Below are 25,029 nucleotides of genomic sequence, written 5' to 3'. Positions count from 1 at the left end.
CATATACACAACAGCCCAGAACACAAAGAATTATCTAGAAGCCTACCCTTACTTCATCTCCCATTTCTCATTAGTCACCCACATGTAGGCATTCTACCTAAAATCCTCCTGAACTTTCTTTCTTCATAGTGATCTATTACAGACCCACTTCAGTCCTCACCCAAGTTATCAAAACCACCTCTTAACTGGTCTCTCAATTCTTGGTTCTCCTTTCACCAGTTTATCCATCCTTGTAGTAAACATAGATTCTTTCACAAGAATCCCTTCCTTTCAGGAGTTCAGCTGCTCCAAAGATACATAAGAGACCTAGGACTGGCCAGAGTACCACCTACTCCTGGTCACATGTCTAGTCCAGGGATGAACAAACGATCAAAGCCAGACAGGGTCTTCCTCAGGACTTTGCTTTCTTGCCATTGCTATCAGGAAAGATACCTACGTTCTTTTCTTTTAGGATTACAGGTAAGAACAATGTAAGCTAACCTGCCTGTAGGAGAGAAAAAAAAAGGACAAAATTTAAAAAGGGTGGGGGTGGTGGGGAATCTATTGTCAACAAGTCCTAGATCCCGCTCTGCCTGACCACCCTGCTACTGCCTGGCCAATATATATCCTTTTGCATTTAAGTCATTTTGAGTTGGGATTTCTGTCATTGTAACCAAGAGTCTTCATTAATAATTCTCTTTATCACCAGTTACCTTCTAAATCATAGATAAAATGTTATTTGCCTGCTTTTATTTAGTTAACTAAGTTTTATTAAAGTACACTATATTAAAGACCACCACTACCTTGTCTTTTAAGTTTCACATGTAAATGTACTTGTTGCAATTTAAATGTACCATGCTGTTTCCTGCAGCTGTGCCTCTGAATATGATGTTCCCCCTGCCTAGAATGTTCCCCTCCTACTTGCTTATCAACAAAATATATAGTAGGGTTGCATTAAAATAAGTCTGGAAAATCAGACAGGGGCTAAATCATGAAGGGCCTTGAATGCCACATTAAAGTATATACATTTTAACCTGCAGAATGAGGAAACCACTAAAAAACTTTAAGTCAAAGAGCGACATAATTAGATTTGCATCTTAGAAGCCTCACTGTGGATGCAATATAAAAGATGGCCTAAAAATGAGGTGATACTAAAGACAGAAACAGTTATCAGGCTACTGCATCCAACTGTCCAAGCCAGAGAGACCATGAGGGATGATAAAATGAGTAAACTGAGACTTTTCTAGGGAAAAAAGTTTGCCAACTGCTGTCAATAGCATTCATTGATAAGTCAAAGTTGTTTTTTTTTTTAAGATTTTATTTCTTTGACAGAGAGAGACACAACGAGAGAGGGAACACAAGCAGGGGGAGCGGCAGAGGGAGAAGCAGGCTTCCCGCGGAGCAGGGAGCCCGATGCGGGGCTCGATCCCAGGACCCTGGGATCATGACCTGAGCTGAAGGCAGATGCTTAACGACTGATCCACCCAGGCGCCCCAAGTCTTTCAAAGTTTTTAAGCTAGCATCTCTTACAAGAATGTAGATAGAAGTGAAGCCTACAAAACTGTGCATATCATGATTTTACTCAAGCATCATTTATAACAAAACATTCAAAACAACCTAAATGTTGAACAATAAAATGATTTAAAATACAGCATATATCATAGCATATATCATACAATAAAATTGAATGATACTTAAAGATTTTTTTTAATTTATTTATTTGAGAGAGACAAAGAGAGCGCACAAGCAGGGGGTGGAGCAGAAGGAGAAAGATAAGCTGACTCCCCGCCTAGCAGGGAGCCAGATGCAGGGCTAGATCCCAGGACCCCGGGACCAAGACCCAAGCCAAAAGCAGCCGCTTAACTCACCGAGCCACCCAGGGGCCCCAACTGAATAAACAAAATTTTTAAAGAATTTCTAAAAAATGGGACAATACTTATAAAATATTAAGTGGAACCCTACAATATATAAAACAGGATTCTAATTATGTTAAATAATGATCAGAAGGACCTTTTTTCTCTTTTTTGAAGCAACAACAGATTAGTTAACTCAGTGACAGGATTATGGGTACTTTGTTCTTTCCTTCCAATGTGCACATATATATATTTTTTCCTGAGTAAGACTACCACTTAATCATGATTCTTATTTACTAAACTCCATCACTACTTTAGAGGTAAGAAAAATAAGTTCTATGAGGGTTAAATGACAAAAGTTCACATTCCAACAAGTAATAAAATTTATTTTTTAAAAGATTTTGTTTATCCGAGAGAGAGAGAACACAGGCAGGGAGGAGGGGCAGAGGGTGAGGGAGAAGCAGACCCCCTGCCAGCAGGGGGCCCCATTCCAGACCAGGACTATAACCTGAGCTGAAGGCAGAGGCCCAACCAAATGAGCCACCCGGGTGCCCCAGTAATAAAAATTTAGGACTAAAATCTGAACACTGCCCAGGTGAAGATTCACTGTTAAGAAGCAAACCTATCAGGCCAAAGCCATTGAGCAGCTCCATACCCAAAACTCCAGGGACTAGAACAGCTGGACACTGAATGTAGAACAAAGCAACTGAGACTTGAAACTTGCTGGGCTATAACTGCCTCCCAATTCATACCTCAAAAGCTATCAAATAGCTACTGAAGAACAGAATACAAGAAGGGGTAATTTCAGATGCTTGTTTTTGTAACTTTGTTTTCATATAAATAATCCTTTAAAGAACAGAAAAGGAAACAACAGACTAAATTGGAGAAAGAAGGTCTCAGAGAAAGGTTTAGAGACATTGATATTCTAGAGTTTGTACTTACTTTGCTTTTTAAAACCTAAGTGAGTGCTTTATTACTTAAGATTATTATTTCCTTGAATTGGCATCTCTATAGCCTTGCTACAATCTCAATAAACTCAAGCTTTGTTTGTTACAATCCTAAATAAACTCAAGTTGCCCAAGTAGGATAACTATCAAAAAGTCACTTGGCAACTAACAAAAGAGAATTTGAATATAGTATTTGTGAAATAAAAGGCTTCAATAGATGGCTATTAGGTAGAAGAAAGATGATCATCAAAAACAATTTTAAAAGCCTGAGCTATCTGTATATATATTTTTAACATTACAAATCAAAAAACGGGTTTATTTAGATGCCATTTAAATTACAGTATTACCCAAAAAATCAAACATCTAAAATGTTTCTAAGGTGGTGGACTGAAGACTGTATTAGAAAATACGGTCAGGTATAGCTCTTAACCGTTTCATACACAAGAATTTATCTTTTTAAAAATAATTACAGTATATATTATATCACAAATAATGGTTATGTTTAACTAGTTTTAATTTGTCTATGTGACCAACTATATCACTATCAAATTTTAATTTCATTGTTCTTTATGATGAATTTTAAAATGTTCCTTTTATAAGTACATTCAGAGTCTGCAGAAACCAACGCAAAAGCACCATCCAGTGGTAAAAGATGAAAATTACAATCTATACAACGATCTTAATATAAAAAAAGTAGTTAAATTTGTGACCCTGCATTACCAGGAAAGAAAAAAATAAATGAGCCGTATGATACTGATGGTGTCTGCTATTTGTTACCATTTTCCCAATCAAATCTTATCCTTACTCTCTTAAGTGTGACATTTTTTTTCTTTTCCTGTCTTGTATACCCATTACTCAAATCCTTGACTGAATTAGGCTGGGGGTATTTCAAGACTCATCTTTTATTGAACCAATGGTTAGAAAATGATTTATTTATTTTTATTTTTAAATCTTTTAAAAGATTTTATTTTTATTTGAGAGAGAGAGAAAGCACATGCACGAGTGAGAGCGCATGGGGGGGGGGGGGGGGGGGAGAGAGGAAGGCGAGGGAAAAAGAGACTCCCAGGACCTTGAGATCATGACCTGAGCCGAAGTCAGACGCTTAACTGACTGCACCACCCAGATGCCCCTAGAAAGTGATTTATAAAGAACAGAAACAAGGTTGTATGAGGGGATGAGTTTCCAGTGGGATTCTAGTCAGCAAAAGCCATCTGGATAACAAAAAAGGAGAGGCATCCTATGTGGGCTGTTGTTTTTTAAATGGTAATTTAGTATACAATTCTGAAAGGTAAGGTAGAGTCACAATTGGTTAATTCACACAGAATTCAAAATTTCTCGAGAGTATGAATCTTTAATGTCAATCAAAATTATTCCAATTGGAACAACACAACCTAATAAATGTTTTCCCAATAATCTGTTCCCCTTCTACCAGAATAAGATGGACAAAATCTTGCAGCTTTCAGAATAGAGTTCTAATCATCTTCTTTTCTTTAAAATAAGAAAAACAGTTCAACAAATTATAACAAAACTCAGTAAGGGTGATTTTTTGTTGTTGTAAAACAACTTTGCATCAGGTCTACTTAATAACAAATGGTATTACCATTTAGGATTAAAAATATTAAACAGAAAGTACAGCAAGTTGAAACCTGATAATGGTAAAGAAGCCAATTACTGAGCCATACGTTTTTCCTTTCTACACAATCTTTCAATATATTTGAATTTCAAGTAAGAAGCCTAGCAAACAATGCCAATGGTATCGAACTAGCTTATACTGTCTTCACAAGTGCCTCCAGTCTAACACCCCTGGATTTTATGAGATTTTTAAAACTACTTTCACTAAAAACATAGGAATCACCACGTAATTGAGGTTCCCCAGTGATACTGAATGGCTGATAATGTTTACAGAGTGCACTACAAACATATTCCATGTAAGAGAATGAGCTATGAGCAAGGTGATGCATACAACTTGACAAGAGAAGAATGAAAACATCTAGTAATTTACTAGTTAAAAAACAAAAACAAACAGAAAAAACTAATTATAGTACCATACTATTCAACTGTTTCATATTCTCTTCTCCAAACTACAACATAGAGATCACAGAGATCTTAGATTTTTCAGCCCCTCCACTAAAAATCTATTTACATTAAATTGTTATAATTAAGTTTTCCAGGAATACAGGGACCACCACACATAAACTAAATGTCTACAACAAAAGATTTTGTCTGACATGAAGAATTCGCATATAGTTATGTAGAATGTAGAAAAGCTATGCTTAATTTATGAGGAGGCATAAATACCAACAAACTAATGAATTACAAGAGCTGCCTATATTACTTCAGAGAGACTACTGGAAAATAACCTACCATAATAGGAATTCCCATACTATTTTCCTCTGGTAGAAGCAGTAGTTGTATCTCAGGCCTATAGCAGAAAACAGATATCAAAAGCGAGAATATGCTGACCCTAGAAATGAAGGGCTAGGTTATAAACACAACTAGCACTTTAACAAAGCACTGAATTATTAGGTAATATTCAAAATCTTACTAATTCAGAAGTCTTATCCTTCTGTTAAGAAAGAAAATTATTAATCTGTGTAACAAGGCAGAGTTTTTGTAAAGCTTTTCTTTAAATATGAACCAATCAGAAGTGACTCAAAAAGTGAAGTCTGAGTCAGAACTGCCTGCAATAAGACATTTTCATTATTCAAAAAAATACCCATAAAACAAAACCAAAAAACTGTTCGAATATATTCACTATAATATAATCAAATGCGTCCATGGGGATCTGTCTATAAAGCATAAAATATTCAATCCACAGAATTTCTGAATATTTAAAACATGTTCATTTTAGATATGCATAAATTTAAGAAATCACAATATCTCCCAAAGATAAACACTGATAATTATTTTCTATAAATGTACTTTTGAAAAAACTGTGATAACATACTGTTTAGTAACTTACTTCTTCTCCCCATCTCCCTCATTTACTAATGTGGATCTTTATCCATCTCAAATATTCCTCTACTACACTTTCAGTAACTATGTAACATTAAATTAAAAAGTAACATCTTATTGTATTTAACCAATTTTCCTAAGACTGAAAATTTGGGTTGCTACTATTTTTTTTTTACACTCTCATATAATAAGGATAATATCCCAATAATTTTAGTAAAATGGCTTATATTCAAATAAATAAAATTAGGCCTAAAATATTCTGGAGTCATCATTCTCAAGTAAAATAACCTAGACAGAATAAATGTCAGAATTAAATTCCCTATATAAAAGTATGTTGTCAAATACATTCCTATTAGGTCTGAGTTATCAGGTTTTTATCATCTTTGTCATAGTGATGTCCACTATGTTCTAATATGCCTTTCTGTATGTTAAAGAAGATAGAAACCAGACTATATGCTCTGGTAGAAGGTCCGCTACAGTTCTAAACGGATTAAAATTTGTTTTTTCTTCTCTTGCCAAAACTCTTTATGAACAAATTAACCTTGTCAGAACAATAATTTTTTTTTTTCAAGATTTTATTTATTTGACAGAGAGAGCACAAGCAGAGGGAGAGGGAGAAGCAGGCTCCCCACTGAGCAGGGAGCCCGATGCGGGACTCAATCCCAGGACCCTGAGATCATGACTTGAGCCAAAGGCAACCGCTTAACAGACTGAGCCACCCAGGCGTCCCTGTCAGAACAATACTAACAGGGCATTACGTTTAGAATGTCTTCTACAGTATTAATATAACAGACATAGTAATATTATTAATTTGCCATTTGGTGGCAGTAAATACAAAAGAAAGTAAATTTCCTGGGTACTTCTATTGATTATTACTAACACAAAGGTGGTCTTCTCTGAGTCATGTATTTTAAACAAGAGTTCAAATGAAAAAAATGGTGCTTTAAAGGTTTTAATGATTTTAATCTCGTTAATAGTCAAGCCCAAAACAGTACCATAAGCAAATTCCTGAATAACTGATTAAAAAGTCTTGTTACTATATATTTACCAATACAATTTAATTGCCTCAAAAACTGTGCAACTCTCTTGATGCTATCAAATATGTGACTACCGTAACTTTCATCTCTACTAACTAAAATCAACATATTTTCATGTAAAAATTACATTTTCTTACTGTAATCAAATCCAGCTAGTTTAGCCTCCCCCCACCACAAATACTTATTCAATAATCATGTTAATAACTACTTAGGCTTCATGAAGCTTACACAAAGTTTCTCATATATTTTTTCCAGACTTGCAATATAGAGTAGTGAAAGACCAGCCTAAGTATTACAAAAATATATATAATACAAAAATATTATAGTTTCCCTCCACATATAATTAACAATAAAAAAAAAATACACAAAAAACTGGAGTAGGGAAATGCAACAGTTTTATTTTTTGTGTTATGATTTCCTTAATGTCTTTCTTCTTTTAAAATATCAAGTTATTTCAAAAGGAAATCTATAAGATACCAAGTGACTGAAAAAATGTCATATCAAACCGAACAATGTATATTTTCCACATAAAATTATCACATAAAAGTATGTCAAGCTTCTCAGTAAGTTACAGAAATCACTGCCAAAATGTCTTATAGTCCAAGATATAAGAAGTACAAAGCTAAGATCACAAGTAGATTCCAACTGAGATTAAATTTGTGCACATATTGACAGACTCACCACAGAATTAAACACATGAATGTTGTAAAGACCCTGTCTTCCACAGAGAAAGTATCTCCTTCAAGGGTAGTGGTTGTATCCCATTTACATCAGTATTTCTAGGCTCCATGGCTTTGCTTATAAGCACACAACAGTGATGAACAATTTCTCATGCAGGAACATTTCTCACACGGATAATTAGACCTTGTAAGCAGAAAAAATTAATACTGGCAATTTCGTATGGTCCAATCTAATACCAATTATTCACAACATTAGTTCCTTGAGGGTAGGCACCATTTCTTATCCCCCCCAAAATGCTCATCTTCTATTAAGAGAAAGATAAGTAAAAAGTAAACAGCAAAGCAATGCAGTAGGTGCTTTGATTGAAGTTCATGTGTGGGGGGCACAGATATGCATACATATGGTGCACTAGTCAAGGAATGATATCAGGAAAACTGGAAGCCATCTGGAAAAAAAAATTCATATGATTCCTTTGCTAAGTGATCACTATACTGAAATGTTTGTGTTAAAAGAACTATAAAAGTACTAGGAAACTACTAACTGATTTCTCCCTAAGGGGAAACAAGGCAGGGATGTCTGCTCTCACCAATTCTGTTCAATATAATATTGGAAGTCCTAGCCACTGCAATAGGGCTACAAGAATAAAAGGCATACAATTTAGAAAGAGAACTGCCTATATTAGCACACAACATGATTATCTATGTGGAAAACGCCACAGAATCTCTGAAAACGTTTTCATATCTAGAGTGTTTAGCAAAGTCGTGGAATACAATTATATTTGCACATACTACCAAAGAACTGGAAATAAAGAATTTAAAAGCATACATTTGTAGCAGCACCCCAAAAACTGACATACTAAGGTGTAAATTTAACAAAATATATGCAGAATCTGTATGCTTTTAGAAACTAAAATACTGCTGAAGGAAATCAAAGACCTAAATAAATGAAGAGAGATACCACATTCATAGATTCAACACTCAATATTGTTAAGAGGTCAATTTTTCCACATTTAATCTACACATTTCAATGCAATCCCAAAGTACCTTTGGTATTTGTAGAAATGAATAAACTGATATAAAAATTTACATGGAAAGGCAAAATTTATATAGAAGACCAAAGCAATACTTAAAAAGAAGAATGAAGTTGGAGAATTCACACTCCTAGAAAGCTACAGTAATCAAGACAGTGTGATACTGCAAGAGAGACATACAGATCTGATGAAATGGAACAGAAGCGTCCAGAAATAGATGCACACATACATGGTAATGTGATTTTTGACAAAGGCACAAAAGCAAGTCAATGGAGAAAAAATAATCTTCCCCAAAAATGGTCTGGCACAACTGGAGAATCCATTGGCAAGGGAAAAAAAAAAACCAACAAACTTAACACCTCCAGCTAATATCTAACACAATAAATGACTGAAAATGGATCACAGATCTAAACATACAATCTGAAATTATAAAATTTCTAGAAAAAAACACAGGATGAAATATCTGTGGCCTGGAATAGGCAAAGATGTCTTAGAGACAATCCAGAGATAAAAATACTGATTTATTAAAATTAATCAAAGTAAAGAATTTCTGCTCTTTGAAAAGGATAATTAAAAGAATGAAAACACAAGCCACAGAATGAGAAAATCCTGGGGCGTCTGGGTGGCTCAGTTGGTTAAGAGTCTGCCTTCGGCTCAGGTCATGATCCTGGGGTCCTGGGATCGAGTCCCACATCTGGCTCCTTGCTGGGCGGGGAGCCTGCTTCTCCCTCTGCCTGCCACTCCTCCTGCTTGTACTCTCACACTCTCGTGCCCTCTCTCTCTCTCTGGCAAAAAAAAAAAAAAAGAATGAGAAAAACCTTACAAATCAGATATATAACAAAGGATTTATATCCAAAATAAAGAACTCATATAACATAGTAACAGAAAAGCCCAATTTTTAAAATGGGCAAAAAATGTACAGTTTGACACTTCACAAAAGACAATACACAGACATTAATCACTAAGAAAATGCAAATTAAAGCACAATGAGATACTATTACACACCTAGTAGAATGACTTTAAAAAAAAAAAACTGACAATATTGAATGCTGGAGAGGATGCAGAGCAATTACAACTCTCATACATTACTGGTGGGAATGCAAAATGATATAGCCACTTTGGAAAATGATCTGGCAGTTGCATATAGTCATACATATAATTCAACAATTCTATTCCTAGATATGAATCTAATAAAATAAAAATTTATGCTCAGAAAAAATCTTGTACATGAACATTTATATTGGCTTTATTCATAACCTCCAAAACTTGGAAATACCTCAACTAGAGAATGGATAAATAAGCTGTGGTAAATTCATATACTAGAAAATGATTCAGTAATAGAAAAGGAACCAATTAATGACTTGAACACACCAACATGGGTAAATCTTAAATGCATTACGCTAAGTGAAAGGCTGCATACTGAATGATTCAAAAAAAAAATTTTTTTTAAGATTTTATTTATTTATTTGACAGAGAGAGACACAGCGAGAAAAGGAACACAAATGGGGGGAGTGGGAGAGGGAGAAGCAGGCCTCCCGCTGAGCAGGGAGCCCAATGTGGGGCTCGATCCCAGGACCCTGGGATCATGACCTGAGCTGAAGGCAGACACTTAACGACTGAGCCACCCAGGTGCCCCACTGAATGATTCAATTTCTTACAACACTCTGCAAAAGGCAAAACCTTAAGGACAGAGAAGAGATAAGTAGCTGCCAGGACCTGGGGACCTCAGGAGGGGATGAATACAAAAGGACACAAATGAATTTTTAGGGATAATGGAAGTGGTAGTCATTAAATGCATTTGTAAGATATCACAAAACTGTACACCAAAAAGGGTAAATTTTACTACAGCTAAATTACACCCTTTTTAAAAAGATTTTATTTATTTGAGAGAGAGTGCATGTGAGCTTTAAGATTTTAATTTGAGAGAAGAGAGTGCGCGTGCACGTGAGGACATAAGCAAGGGGGAGGGGCAGAAGGCGAGGGACAAGCAGACTCCTTGCTGAGCAGGGAGCTTTATCCCAGAACCTGGGATCATGACCTAAGCTGAAGGCAGATGCTTAACAGACTGAGCCACCCAGGAGCCCCGCTAAATTACACCTTCATAAACATAGAGAAAAAGTATAAAAGTACTAGAAAAAGCCACACAATAGTTTTATTAAAATAATCAAATAGGGAAGACACAAAAATTTAGAAAGCCATAAAAAATTCATAAATCTATTTAAAAACATTAAATTTCTACATTGAAAAAGATGTAACCACAAAGTACAACAAATGACAAACATTTGCCTAAGAAATAGGCAAGGAATACAAACAATTCATAGAAAAGGAAGGACAAATGTGAAAACATACACAGATACTCAAGAGAAATTCATATTAAAACTACATGTATAAACCACTGTTCATCACTCAAACTGACAAAGATCAAGAAGTCTGAAACTATTTGGGTTCTATACTGAAATAACATATTAATATAATCTCTGTGGGAGAGCAATTTGTCAATATCTAACCAAACCGTGAATGTGTATTCTACTGATATATCCCAGATAGGTATTTCCATATTTTTAAGTGAAAAAAAGCAGGTTACACTGGAGTCTATACAGTGTAGACTGTATAGAGAGAATAAGACATACATATCTGCTTTTATTTGTACATAGAAGCATGAAGGGTATGGAAGAAAATATGGTGATTCATTTCAAGTGGGCTGCACAAGTTTTTATTCATCGGACTCAAAGTGGGAGAAAGATTTCTCAAGTATAGCTCTATTTGGTTTTGATTATTAAATCATGGGAAGGTGGGAAAAGAAAGGGGGAGGAGGCAGAGAAATTTACCTTTTAGTTGATATATTTGCACATGAACAAAGCAATATATGTAATGTTAAATAATAAAAAAAATTTGTCTTATCTTTGTCCTGGATACCTGAGAGCTTCTAAAACCTACCAATTTCCTGAGTGATACAAGTGTCTTTGTTATTCATGGTGAGCCCCTAGGACCATATCTGAGTTAATGCTAATGAGGTAACTCATGGTAGGCCCGTAGATTGTTCCAGATTGAGGCTGGCCATGCCGGAAAGAACAATCATGTTATAAGAGAGTTGAGGCTGTGAGCCATGTCCTATTAACCTGACCACCTGACCTCTAAGGAGAGGAACAGGGCTAAAGATTGAATTTAATTATATTACCAACGATTCAACCTACATACCTATAAATTGAATCCTTGATAAAAAATCTTGACACTGAAGCTCAGTTGAGCATCAACATGCTAAGAGGCTGACATGTCCTAAGGAGATAGAAACGGTATGGGACCCTCTCAGACCTCATCTTATGGGTCTCTCCCTTTTACAGGTTCAGATCTCTAGAAGAAAACTGTAAAGTAAGTACAGCACTTTCCTGAGTTCTAGATCATATGGTTCTTGTCTTGTCTTTTATTTATGTAGTGTATTACACTGGCTGATTTGCGGATGTTGAACCAACCTTGCAGCCCAGGAATAAATCCCACTTGGTCGTGGTGAATAATCCTTTTAATGCACCGTTGGATCCTACTGGCTAGTATTTTGGTGAGAATTTTTACATCCATGTTCATCAGGGATAGTGGTCTATAATTCTCCTTTTTGGTGGGGTCTTTGTCTGGTTTTGGGATCAAGGTAATGCTGGTGTCATACAAAGAGTTTGGAAGTTTTCCTTCCATTTCTATTTTTTGAAACAGCTTCAGAAGAATAGGTATTATTTCTTCTTTAAATGTTTGGTAGAATTCCCCTGGGAAGCTATCCAGCCCTGGGCTCTTGTTTGTCGGGAGATTTTTGATTACTGCTTCAATTTCCTCACTGGTTATGGGGTCTGTTCAGGTTTGCTATTTCTTCCTGGTTCAGTTTTGGTAGTTTATACGTCTCTAGGAATGCATCCGTTTCTTCCAGATTGCCTAATTTGCTGGCATATAGTTGCTCATAATATGTTCTTATAATTCTTTGTACTGATCTCCCCTCTTTCATTCACGATTTTATATGTTTGGGTCCGTTCTCTTTTCTTTTTGATAAGTCTGGCCAGGGGTTTATCGATCTTATTAATTCTTTCAAAGAACCAGCTCCTAGTTTCGTTGATCTGTTCTACTGTTCTTTTGGTTTCTACTTCATTGATTTCTGCTCTAATCTTTATTAGTTCTCTTCTCCTGCTGGGTTTAGGCTTTATCTGCTGTTCTTTCTCCAGCTCCTTTAGGTGTAGTTAGTCTGTGTATTTGAGACCTTTCTTGTTTCTTGAGAAAGGCTTGATGTTATATACTTCCCTCTCAGGACTGCTTTTGCTGCTTCCCAAAGACTTTGAAGAGTTGTGTTTTCATTTTCATTTGTTTCCATAAATTTTTAAAAATTCTTCTTTAATTTCCTGGTTGACCCATTCATTTGTTAGTAGGATGCTCCTTGGCCTCTATGTTTGAGTTCTTTCCAACTTTCCTCTTGTGATTGGGTTCCAGTTTCAAAGCACTGTGGTCTGAAAATATGAAGGGAATGATCCCAATCTTTTGGTACCATTTGAGACCTGATTTGTGACCCAGGATGTGATCTATTCTGGAGAATGTTCCATGTGCACTGGAGAAGAATGTGTATTCTGTTGCTTTGGGATGGAATGTTCTGAATATATCTGTGAAGTCCATCTGGTCCAGTATGTCATTCAAAGCTCTTGTTTCCTTGTTGATCTTCTGCTTAGATGATCCATCCATTGCAGTGAGGGGGGTGTTAAAGCCCCTTACTATTATTGTATTATTATCGATGTGTTTGTTTAATTTTGTTATCAATTGGCTTATATAATTGGCTACTCCCATGTTGGGGCATTAATATTTACAACTGTTAGATATTCTTGTTGGATAGACCCTTTAAGTAGGATATAGTGTCCTTCCTCATCTCTTATTACAGTCTTTGGTTTAAAATCTAATTTGTCTGAGATACGGACTGCCACTCCAGCTTTCTTTTGATGTTCATTAGCATGATAAATGGTTTTCCACCCCCTCACTTTAAGTCTGGAGGTATCTTTGGGTCTAAAATGAGTCTCTTGCAGACATCATATCGATGGGTCTTGTTTTTTTAATCCAATCTGATACCCTGTGTCTTTTGGTTGGGGGCATTTAGCCCATTCACATTCAGGGTTAACTATTGAAAGATATGAATTTGGTGCCATTGTATTGCCTGTAAAGTGACTTTTACTGTATACTGTCTCTGTTCCTTTCTGGTCTATGTTACTTTTGGGCTCTCTCTTTGCTTAGAGGACTGCTTTCAGTATTTCTTGTAGTGCTGGTTTGGTGATCACAAATTCTTTTAGTTCCTGTTTGTCCTGGAAGCTTTTTATCACTCCTATTTTGAATGATATCCTAGCTGGATAAAGTATTCTTGACTGCGTATTTTTCTCATTTAGCACCCTAAATATATCATGCCAGTCCTTTCTGGCCTGCCAGGTCTTTGTGGATAGGTATCCTGCCAATCTAATGTTTCTGCGCTTGTAGGTTACAGACCTCTTGTCCTGAGCTGCTTTCAGGATTTTCTCTTTGTCTCTAAGACTTGCAGTTTCACTATTATATGTTGGGGTGTTGACCATTTTATTTTTAATTTTGGGGGGTTCTCTGTGCCTCCTGGATTTTGATGCCATTTATTTCTTTTTGTAGTCTGACTGCTGAAGCTAAGACTTCCAATACTATATTAAATACTAATGGTGAGAGTGGACATCATGGTCTTGTTCCTGACCATAGGGGAAAGGCTCTCAGTTTTTCCCCATTGAGGATATTAGCTGTGGGTCTTTCATATATAGCCTTTATGATGTTGAGGTATGTTCCATCTATCTCTACTTTGTCGAGGGTTTTTATCAAGAATGGATGCTGTATTTTGTCAAATGCTTTTTCTGCATTTATTGAGAGGATCATATGCTTCTTAGCCTTTCTTTTGTTAACGTGGTGTATCATGTTGATTGATTTGCGAATGCTGAACCAGCCCTGCAGCCCAGAAATAAATCCCATTTGATCGTAGTAATTAGTTCTTTTAATGTACTGTTGGATTCGATTTGCTACTATCTTGTCGAGAATTTTTTACATCCATGTTCATCATTTTTAGTGGTGTCTGGTGTATAGAAATGACTGTTTCTGGTCTGTCTGGTTTTGGAATCAACAGTTTGAGAAGAATAGGGATTAACTCTTCTTTAAATGTCTGGTAAAATTCCCCTGGAAAGCCATCTGGCCCTGGACTTTGGTTTGTTGGGAGATTTTTTATTCATTTTCTTTGCTGGTTATGGGTCTGTTCAAATTTTCTATTTCTTCCTCTGTTTCAGTTTTGGTAGTTTGTATGTTTCTAGGAACTTGTCCATTTCCTCCAGATTGCCCAGTTGTTAGCATATAATTTTTTATAATATTCTCTTATAGTTGTTTGTATTTCTGTGATGTTGGTTGTGATCTCTCCTCTTTCATTCGTGATTTTATCTTTTTGGGGCCTTTCTTTTTTTTTTTTTGTTAAGTCTGGCTAGGGGTTTATCAATTGTATTAATTATTTCGAAGAACCAGCTCCTAGCCTCATTGATCTGTTCTACTGTTTTGTTTCTGTATCATTTATTTCTGCTTTAATCTTTATTACCTCCCTTCTTCTGCTGGCTCTAGGCTTTATTTGCTGTTCCTTTTCTAGTTCCTTTAGGTGTAAGGTTAGGTTGTGTATTTGAGACTTTTCTTGCTTTTTGAGGTAGGCCTGTATTGCAATATACTTCCTTCCTAGGACTGCCTTTGCTGCATCCCAAAGGTTTTGGACTGTCGTGTTTTCATTTTCATTGCTTCCATGTACTTTTTAAATTTCTTCTTTAATTTCCCGGTTAACCCATTCTTTATTTTCTAGAATGTTCTGTAACCTCCATGTATTTGTAGTCTTTCCAAAATTTTTCTTGTGGTTGACTTCATGTTTCATAGCATTGTGGTATGAAAATATGCATGGTATAATTTCAATCTTTTTGTACTTGCTGAGGGCTGATCTGTGACCCAGTATGTGATCTATTCTGGAGAATGTTCCATGTGCACTTAAAATTTTAGAGTAAATTTCATCACATTGGATTTGGCAAGGTTTCTCAGATATGACACGAAAAGCACAGGCAACAACCAAAATTTGACAAATTGGACTTTACCAAATTAAATTGAAAATTTTTTTTTCCGAAGATTTTATTTATTTGAGAGAGAGAGAATGAGAGAGAGCAAGCACATGAGAGGGGGGAGGGTCAGAGGGAGAAGCAGACTCCCTGCCGAGCAGGGAGCCCGATGCGGGACTCGATCCAGGGACTCCAGGATCATGACCTGAGCCCGAAGGCAGTCGCTTAACCAACTGAGCCACACAGGCGCCCCTTAAATTAAAATTTTTGTGCATCAAAGGACACTATCTTAGAAAGTAGGAAAATGCCCCTGAAGAATGAAAAACTATTTGCAAATTATGTATCTGATAAGAGTCTAGTATCCAGAATATATAAAGTATTCATACAACTCAACAGCAAAAAGACTCAATGGTTTTAATGAGTTATGTTCATATATGTGAAGCATCCAGCATAATACACTGCTAAATTAAAAAAGGTCATAAAGCTGCATATACCCTCTATTTAGAATTGTGTATTATTCATTCCAACAGTTACTGAGTTGTTACTATGTGCTAGGTGCTGCCCACAAAGAAATAGCACAGCACTGTTCTAAAGGATTATAGTTTAGTAAAGGAGACAAACACATACCCAATGTATTTATGATAGAGGGATATACAATCACAAGTAAAAAAAAAAGCCCACACCTACAAAGGGGCACAGAGAAAATGTTTATAAATAATTTATGAAATATGTCATATAACCACAGAGAAAGCACAACTATTCTAATATAGTAGAGTAAGATGAACTGAGTAGGTGCATGTGCATGCATACTGTCAGATTATCACTTCTGCCAGGAAGACTTCACAGTTTTTAAACAAAAAGGAGTTTACCAAATGAAGGTAAAACAATATTTTTAATAGGAGAGCAGGATGCAGTTAGCCAGGATGCAAAACAATAGAAAGTGACACACTATGGGTGGAAATATAAATTGATATAACCTCAGCGGAGGGCAGTTGACAATAGCTAGCAAAATTATAAATGCACATCCCACTGAAAAAGATCTCCAAAACAAATCAATTGGGTGGTAAAGTACACAACAATCAAGCCCCCTTGTATGTAAAAGAGGGAGGGAAATAAGAACATATTTGTTTATGTTTGCTTGGCTTGTGTATTGTAAAATCTGCATCATCAATACACCCTTCTGTAGTCTACTCTGCATCACCGGGCAGAAGTCTGGAACTACATTTCCCAGAATCCCTTTCCCCCAAATGATTCAAGGATAGCATCTGCCAATGAGGAACACTCATGCAAGATTTAAGGAAGAGAAGGAAGAGCTATGATTGTTTGATGGCAACTATGGGAAAATGCATGGGCAGACAACAGGGATAGGTGTGAGTAGCTGCTGCATGAGAATCATCTACTTTTTTCCAGACTCAGTATTGTACAATGTCAATTTTCCAAATTAAATCCGTAATTTCAATGGAATACTGGTTAAGCTCAATAATTTTCATGGGGATGTGAAATTTTTAAAAATATATATAGGAAATCAAAGGGTAAAGAAAAGTCAATTTTGAAAAAAAAATTTATTCTCACACCATATACAAAAATAAAATTCCCAGGTGGGTCAGAAAACTAAGTGGGTAAAGAAACTGCAAATTTTAAGAAGAAACGGAATACTTTTAGAACCTTGATGGGTTTCTTACACGAAAGAACATAAAACACTGATAAGTCGGATTACGCCTCAATTTAAAAGTCCTGAACAAGATTCCATAAACAAAGTGAAAAGACTAGCTATATACCCAGATGTTTTATATAGCAAAACCAGTAAAATTCATAGTGAACACACACATACATAACTGTATTATAAGAAAAAATCAAAATGGGTAATTCATACAAAAAAATCCAATTGGTCAAAACATGTGAAAATGTATTCAATCTCACTAGGAACCTGGGAAATACAAATAAAAACAAGATATTACTTGACACACATCAAGCTATAAAAACCAAAGTCAAATTGAAACAACTATTAATGAGTTTGAGGGGCACTTAGATGGCTCAGTCAATTAAGTGTCTGCCTTCGGCTCAGGTCATGATCCCAGAGCCTGCTTCTCTCTCTACTCACCCCCCCCCCCCCCACCCCACTCATGCTCACTCTCTCAAATAAATAAATAAAATCTTAAAAAAAAAAAAGTTTGAGAGTAAAGACACAATGTAACTGGTATAACCACTTGGGAAAAAATAAAAATCACACAGTAAAGGTAAACATGTATATATGCTATATGTAAGTCTACTTCCCCACATCAACCTCAGAGAAACTTAGATACATGCACAAGGAGACATACCAGAACATCTACTGCAGCACTATTTGTAATAGCTCAAAACTGGAAACTACCCAACTGCAGTATTAAGAAAATAAACTGTTTGTATGAGGAATATAGTGATTATAACAAATATATCAACACAGAAAAAATTTTAAAACTGTTGCAAAAGACACATACTATTTAAAAGTTTAGAAAACATAAAAATGATATCATATATTGTTTATGTATATGTAAACACAGTATAAATGCTAAAAAAAAAAAACTTTCAAGGCAATTACCTAGGGAAAAATGGGAATGGGGCTCCAGCTGTATATATAACTACACATATATAAAACAGTTTTTAAAGAGACACAAAGGAAATATGGTAAAGTATTAACATCTGTTTATTCTTGGTGGTAGGTATTTAGATTCCTATTGAATTTTATTTTATCCTGTGTGTCTGAAAATTACATTCAAATTTTAAAAATACTGTCTAATTTTTAAATCTAATTTAAAAACTATCAAGATATGGGATGACTGGGTGGCTCAGTCCATTAACCGTCTGCCTTCGGCTCAGGTCATGATCCCAGGGTCCTGGGATTGAGCACTGCATTGAGCTCCTTGCTCAGTGCGGAGCCTGCTTCTCCCTCTGTCTGCCACTCCCTGAGCTTGGGCGTTCTCTCTCTCTCTCTGACAAATAAATAAAAAAATCTTAAAAAAAAAAAACAACTATCAAGGTGTGATGGTCCGAGGGGGCACCTGCACCCCATGTTTGTGGCAGCAATGTCCACAATGGCCAAGCTGTGGGGGAGCCCAGATGTCCATCGATAGATGAATGGATTGAATGGATAAAGAAGATGTGGTATATATATGAAATGGAATACTGTGCAGCCATCAAGGAGAATGAGGTCTTGCCATCTGCAGCAATGTGGATGGGACTAGAGGGTATTATGCTAAGCGAAATAAGTCAATTAGAGAAAGACAACTGTCATTTGATCTCACTGATGTGTGGAATTTGAGAGGCAGGGCGGAGGATCATGGGGAAAGAGGGGAAAGGATGGGAGGGGAAGAGGGGAAAGGATGGGACGGGACGAGGCCAGAGGGGGAGACAAACCATGGGAGACTCTTGATCTTGGGAAACAAACTGAGGGTTGCTGGAGGGGAGGGGGGTGGGAGGGATGGGGGGCCTGGGTGATGGACATTGGGGAAGGTATGTGTGGTAGTGAGCGCTGTGTATTGTGTAGGACTGATGAATCACAGACCTGTACCTCTGAAACAAACAATACATTATATGTTAATAAAAAAATTAATTAAAAAAAAACTATCAAGAAAGATCATTCTTACAGATCAATGAAACCAGGAGCTGGTTCGTTGAAAAGACCAACAAAATGGATAAACCATTTGCTAGACACATCAAAAAGAAGGCGGGGAGGTAGGGACTCAAATAAACAAAACCAGAAATGAAACAACTGACATCACAGAAACATAAAGGATTATAAGAGAATATTATGAAAAATTATATGCCAACAAACTGGACAACCTATAAGAAATGGATAAATTCCTAGAAACATATAACTTTCCAAAACTGAATCAGAAATAGAAAATTTGAAAATCATCAGCAATGAAATTGAATCACTAATCAAAAAACTTGCAACAAACAAAAGTCTAGGACCACATGGCTTCACAGGTGAATTCTACCAAACATTTAAAGAAGACTCAATACTTTCTCTTCTTAAACTTTTCCAAAAATAGAAGAGGAAGAAAAGCTTCCAAACTCATTCTGTGAGGGCAGCATTACTCAGACACCAAAACCAGATAGACACTACAAAAAAAAATAGCACTGCAGGCCTTTATCTCTGATGAACACAGATGCGAAAATCCTCAATAAAATATTAGCAACCTGAACCCCACAATACATTAAAAAAATCATTCACCACAATTAAGTAGGATTTATTCCTGGAATGCAAGGGAGGCTCAATATTAGCAAATCAATGTGATACATCACATCAACAAGAGAAAGGATAAAAACCATATGATCCTTTCAACAGAGGCAGAGAAAGCATTTGACAAAGTACAACAACCATTCATGACAGAAACTCTCAACAAAGTAGGTTTAGAGGAAACATACTTCAACATAATAAAGGTCATATATGGAAAACCCCACAGCTAACATCATCCTCAATGGTGAAAAACTGAAGAGTTTTTCCCCTAAGATCAGTAATAAGACAAGGATGGCCACTCTCACCACTTTTATTCAACATAGTACTGGAAGTTCTAACCACAGCAATCAGACAACAGAAAGAAATGAAAGACATCCAAATTGGTAAGGAAGAAGTAAAACTTTCACTATTTGCAGATGACAGGATACTATATGTAGAAACCCTAAATTCCACCAAAAAAACTACTATAACTGATCAATGAATTCAGTAAAGTTGCAGGATACAAAATCAATATACAGAAATCCACTGCATTCTATACACTAACAATGAAGTAGCAAAGAGAAATTAAGAAAATAAACCCATTTACATTTGCACCAAAAATAATAAAATATCTAGGAATATACTTATCCAGGGAGGTGAAAGACTTATACTTTGAAAACTATAAAACAATGATGAAAGAAAATTAAGGAAACACAAACAAATGGAAAGATATTTCATGCTCATGGATTGGAAGAACAAATACTGCTAAAATGTCCACACGACCCAAAGCAATCTACAGATTTAATGCAATGTTGGTAAAAATACCAACAGCATTTTTCACAGAACCAGAACAAATAATCCTAAAATTTGTATGGAACCACAAAAGACCCCAAATAGCCAAAGAAATCTGGAAAAAGAAGAACAAAGCTAGAGGTGTCACAATCCCAGACCTCAAGACATACTACAAACCTGTAGTAATCAAAACAGTAGGTATGGTACTGGCACAAAAATAGACACAGATCAATGGAATAAAAACAGAAAGCCCAAAAATAAACCCATGATTATAATGGTCAATTCATCTTCAACAAAGGAGACAAGAATATGCAATGGGAAAAAGTCTCTTCAACAAATGGTGTTGAGAAAACTGGACAGCTACATGTAAAAGAATGAAATTGGACCACTTTCTTACCCTATACATAAAAATAAACTCAAAATGGACTAAGGACCTAAATGTGAGACCTGAAACCATAAAAATCCCAGAAGAGAGCACAGGCAGTAATCTCTCTGACACTGGCCACAGAAAACATTTTTTTAGGTATGTCTCCTAAGGCAAGGGAAACAAAAGTAAAAATATACTGGGACTACATTAAAATAAAAAGCTTCTGCACAGCAAAGGAAATAATCAAAACTAAAAAGTAACCTACTGAATGGGAGAAGATATTTTCAAATGACATATCCAATAAAGGGTTAGTGTCCAAAATATATAAAGACCTTATATAACCCTATGCCAGAAAACCCCAAATAATCCAATTAAAACATGAGCAGAAGACAAGAAAGAAAACATACAGATGGCCAACAGACACATGAAAAGATGCTCAACATCACTCATCATAGGGGAAATGGAAACCAAAACCACAATGAACTATCACCTCACACCTCTCAGGCTAAAATCAAAAACACAAGAAACAACTAGTGCTGGTGAGGATGTAGAGAAAAAGGAACCCTCATGCATTGTTGATGGGAATGCAAACTGGTGCAGCCACTGTGGAAAACAGTATGAAGGTTCCTCAAAAAATTAAAAATAGAACTACCCTATGATCTAGAGACTGAACTACTGGGTATTTAACCCAAACATATAAAAACACTAATTCAAAGGGATACACATGCACCCCTATGTTTATTGCAGTATTATTTACAATAGCCAAACTATGGAAGCAGCCTAAGTACCCACTAATAGATGAATGAACAAAGAAGATGTGGTACATATACATAATGGAATAATATTCAGCCATAAAAAAGAATGAAATGTTGCCATTTGCAACAACATGGATGGATGAGAGAGTATAATGCTAAGTGAAATACATTAGTCAGAGAAAGACAAATACTGTATGATTTCATTCATGTGGAATTTAAGAAACAGAACAAATGAACAAAGAAAAAACTGAATTGAAATGGGGGCAAGACTGGAAAAGGGTATACTGGTCAGAGAACTACCACATCAATCCAAATAAGATATGACAGCAGCATGAACTAAGACCAGAACGTGGAAGGAGAAAAATCTGTATTACATATACATATGAATTAGGACCAGAGAGTTCTTCACACAGTTATGAAACACTGGTATATGCCTATGAGTCATTTTCTTGGATCTCCTATATTGTTGCATTGTTTGTGCATATACACTAAACCAAAGTTTAAAAAAAAAAAAAGTCCCTTGATGTGAGCTTGATTTTTAGACTGTCTTACAAATTTAAGTTCAATTATACCACCTTCTAGGTTAGGAACCTGGAAGGAACTTAGGCTGCCTTTCTATAAAATTATTTAGTAAATATCAAAGCCTGAAGAGCCTTCATCCAGAAGCTCTACAATTCTATTATTATATCGGATTCACATTATTATCATGTCTGTATTACTAACACAATGTACCAAAGACACATCCTTGTCAACCTACACCAAACTTGTCACTTTCACTATTTGTGTATCACACAAAAGCTGACAGCTTATAAATAAAAATTCATCATCTTGGGGCGTGCCTGGTGGCTCAGGTCATGGTCCTGGAGTCCCAGGATCAAGCCCCACATTGGGGTCCCTGCTCGGCGGGGAGTCTGCTTCTCCCTCTCCCTCTGTTCCTCCCTCCCACTCGTGCTCTCTCTCTCATTTGCTTGCTCACTCTCAAATAAATATTTTTTTAAAAATTAAAAAAATAAAGTTCATCATCTCTAATCATCACCTGAAAATAATTCCAGACACAGGCTTCAATAGCCATTAACATTGGATCCAAACAGAATTATAGGCAAAAACATTGCAAATTCCAAAAAGACATGTAAGAACACTTAAGATTATGAGTTAATATCACTGAACAGCAATGTCCTGATACATATAATTTGAATCTGAGAGTATCCTTTCATGAAAACTAAGACTTCAGATGATTTCACCTAATATATGTGTGTATGCCTATGCTTTCACACACATTCATGAGAATGTATAAACAGAAGACAACCCAAACAGACCCAACTCTGATTAAGAAAGAGAATGCTGCCCAGAGGTCCACCAGGTCACCACTCCAATTCCAGTCACAAAGCACTGCGGCAAGACCCTAGGACCCTGAAAACACCATATGAAATGTACTGCACTCTCATATAACAAAAATACACTAAGCCCCAGCATCCATTTATCTGTGTGCATGTGTGTATAAAATAGTTGTTTAAATAGTAAGGTAATGCAAGTTTTAGAACTAAACACTAGTTTCTTTCAAGGTTGTCTACTTACCAGCGTAAACTGCCTAAGACAGACTTTACTCAAAAAAAAAAAAAAGGAAGGTTAGAAAGGAAGAAAACAACGTACTTTCTTTACTCTCAGCTCTACTTAATGCTTATACAGAGCTGCTTTTCAGTTTGTAATGCCAAGGCCATTGCCCTTCAGAAACTGCACACACGTCTTTTAATTCCACTTGGAAAAGGAAAAATAGTTTGTTCCTGTTAACTCTGAAGTACAGAAAAATTCTCATCTTTTGAGAATCATTCATTTTTTAGAGGCAAAGATGTAGGTATTACAACTTCGGCTGTTTGGCTGATACAGCATTTTGTTCAGTGGTGAGACGGAGATATATCTTTCTGGGTATCACTGAGCATAATCCAGTTAGTACTTCATATTGACTATAATCATTTTTGTGTTTCTTCTCTTCTTAGTCCTTTATAGAACCATTTTTCCTCTTTTGTTCCTGTTCCTAACCTTTGCCCTGAATTTGTCTTTTATTAGATGAAGTCAGATGCAACTAACTCTGATCTTTGACTGACATATGTGAACGACTGCACAGCTACTCACTCTCTAGCAGTTACATGAAATGGTCAAGCTTTGAAGTTAGAACAGATCTAGGATTAGCCCTGTGACTTTGGTAAAGTCATTTAATTTTTAATTTAATTGTAATAGGAATCCCCTTAATTGTAATAGGAATAATATCATTTACCTCAAATTCATATATAGTACTCACTATACTTTAAGTACTTAATAAACATAAATCCCTTCCCCATCTTCCTTTCTCCTTCCTCCACCAATCCCCAGAGTAGCTGCTGTATCTCTTGTCTTTAAGAACTAATACAGAAAAGTAGACTCTGGGGGCGCCTGGGTGGCTCAGTCAGTTAAGCGTCTGCCTTAGGCTCAGGTCATGATTTCAGGGTCCTGGGATGGAGCCTCACATTGGGCTTCCTGCCCAGCGGGGGAGTCTGCTTCTGTTTCTCCCTCTACCCCTTCTCCTCCCCCTGCTAATGTACTCTCTCTCTCCCTCTCAAATAAATAAATATTTCAAAAAAAAAAAAAAAAGTAGACTTTAGGAGGTAAAAAAAAAATCCTTCTAGATCATATTAAGGTGTCTCACGTAGTAGACAAAAAGGGGACAGAAAAGGGGTAAGAGAAGGAGGCCAGGGCTCCAAACACTATTCAACGAGGAGAGCTCTGCCTTTGTCATAAGATTTCAGTATACCACAGGCTGCATTTGGTTAAATGGATCCAGTGGCTTTTAACAAATTAATTCTGAAAAATCACCATTGTTGACAATCCCACCTTTCCCCAACACTGATGTGACTCTCTTCTTCTATGGTTAATTTCTTCCCTGTCAGAGGGTTTCCCCAGCATAGCCCCCATAGCCACTTCTCATCTGTCAAAAGCAACCAGTACTGCTCGGCCCTGCTCAATCCTTTCTGCTCCTGCGAAAAGAGGAATTTTTTAAAGCTACTAGGGATATCTCACATAGGAGAAGGATGGAATAACTAAGCCATGGCAAGGAAATGAATGCAGATGGGCATCAGGAAAACCGGAACCACACACTCACACAGCCAAGACACTAGCTTGTCAGCAGGCATCACTCTCTCAGGGCAGTCCAGCTTCCTTCAAAGAACACTGACATGGGCAGCTCTCAAATACTGCATCTTTCTACATCTATCACCACAGAAGGATGATTCTCTTTCCTCATTTCAGTTAAAAACTCCCAGGGAATTCTGATTGGCCTATGTGAAGGAAGGTAGGGGGTGATCAAGTAG

The 25,029-nt window shown here is 36.4% G+C and overlaps 1 protein-coding gene across 6 annotated transcripts in view; it reads right to left on the bottom strand.

Moving 5' to 3' along the window:
* Positions 1–25,029, bottom strand: part of ANKRD28 (ankyrin repeat domain 28) — a 200,816-nt gene that overhangs the window by 141,796 nt on the left and 33,991 nt on the right. The window contains exons 1-2 of one of the 6 annotated variants that reach the window (XM_034994247.1): positions 7,453–9,060; positions 5,144–5,201 (exon numbers count right to left, since the gene is read on the bottom strand). The exons of 4 other annotated variants lie outside the window; for them this stretch is intronic. In XM_034994247.1, the coding sequence (XP_034850138.1) occupies positions 5,144–5,201; positions 7,453–7,469 (75 nt within the window). In that variant the 5' untranslated portion in view covers positions 7,470–9,060. Of the gene's footprint in view, positions 1–5,143; positions 5,202–7,452; positions 9,061–25,029 lie in introns of those variants that run through there. One more of the 6 variants, XM_034994331.1, reaches the window with a different exon arrangement.

This window comes from Mirounga leonina, unplaced genomic scaffold (assembly GCF_011800145.1).
Source record: "Mirounga leonina isolate KUSES-001 unplaced genomic scaffold, KU_Mleo_1.0 Mir_115, whole genome shotgun sequence".
NCBI lineage: Eukaryota > Metazoa > Chordata > Mammalia > Carnivora > Phocidae > Mirounga > Mirounga leonina.
The sequence above is the reverse complement of the archived record's forward strand: the minus strand, read 5'-3'. Positions and strand labels throughout refer to the sequence as shown.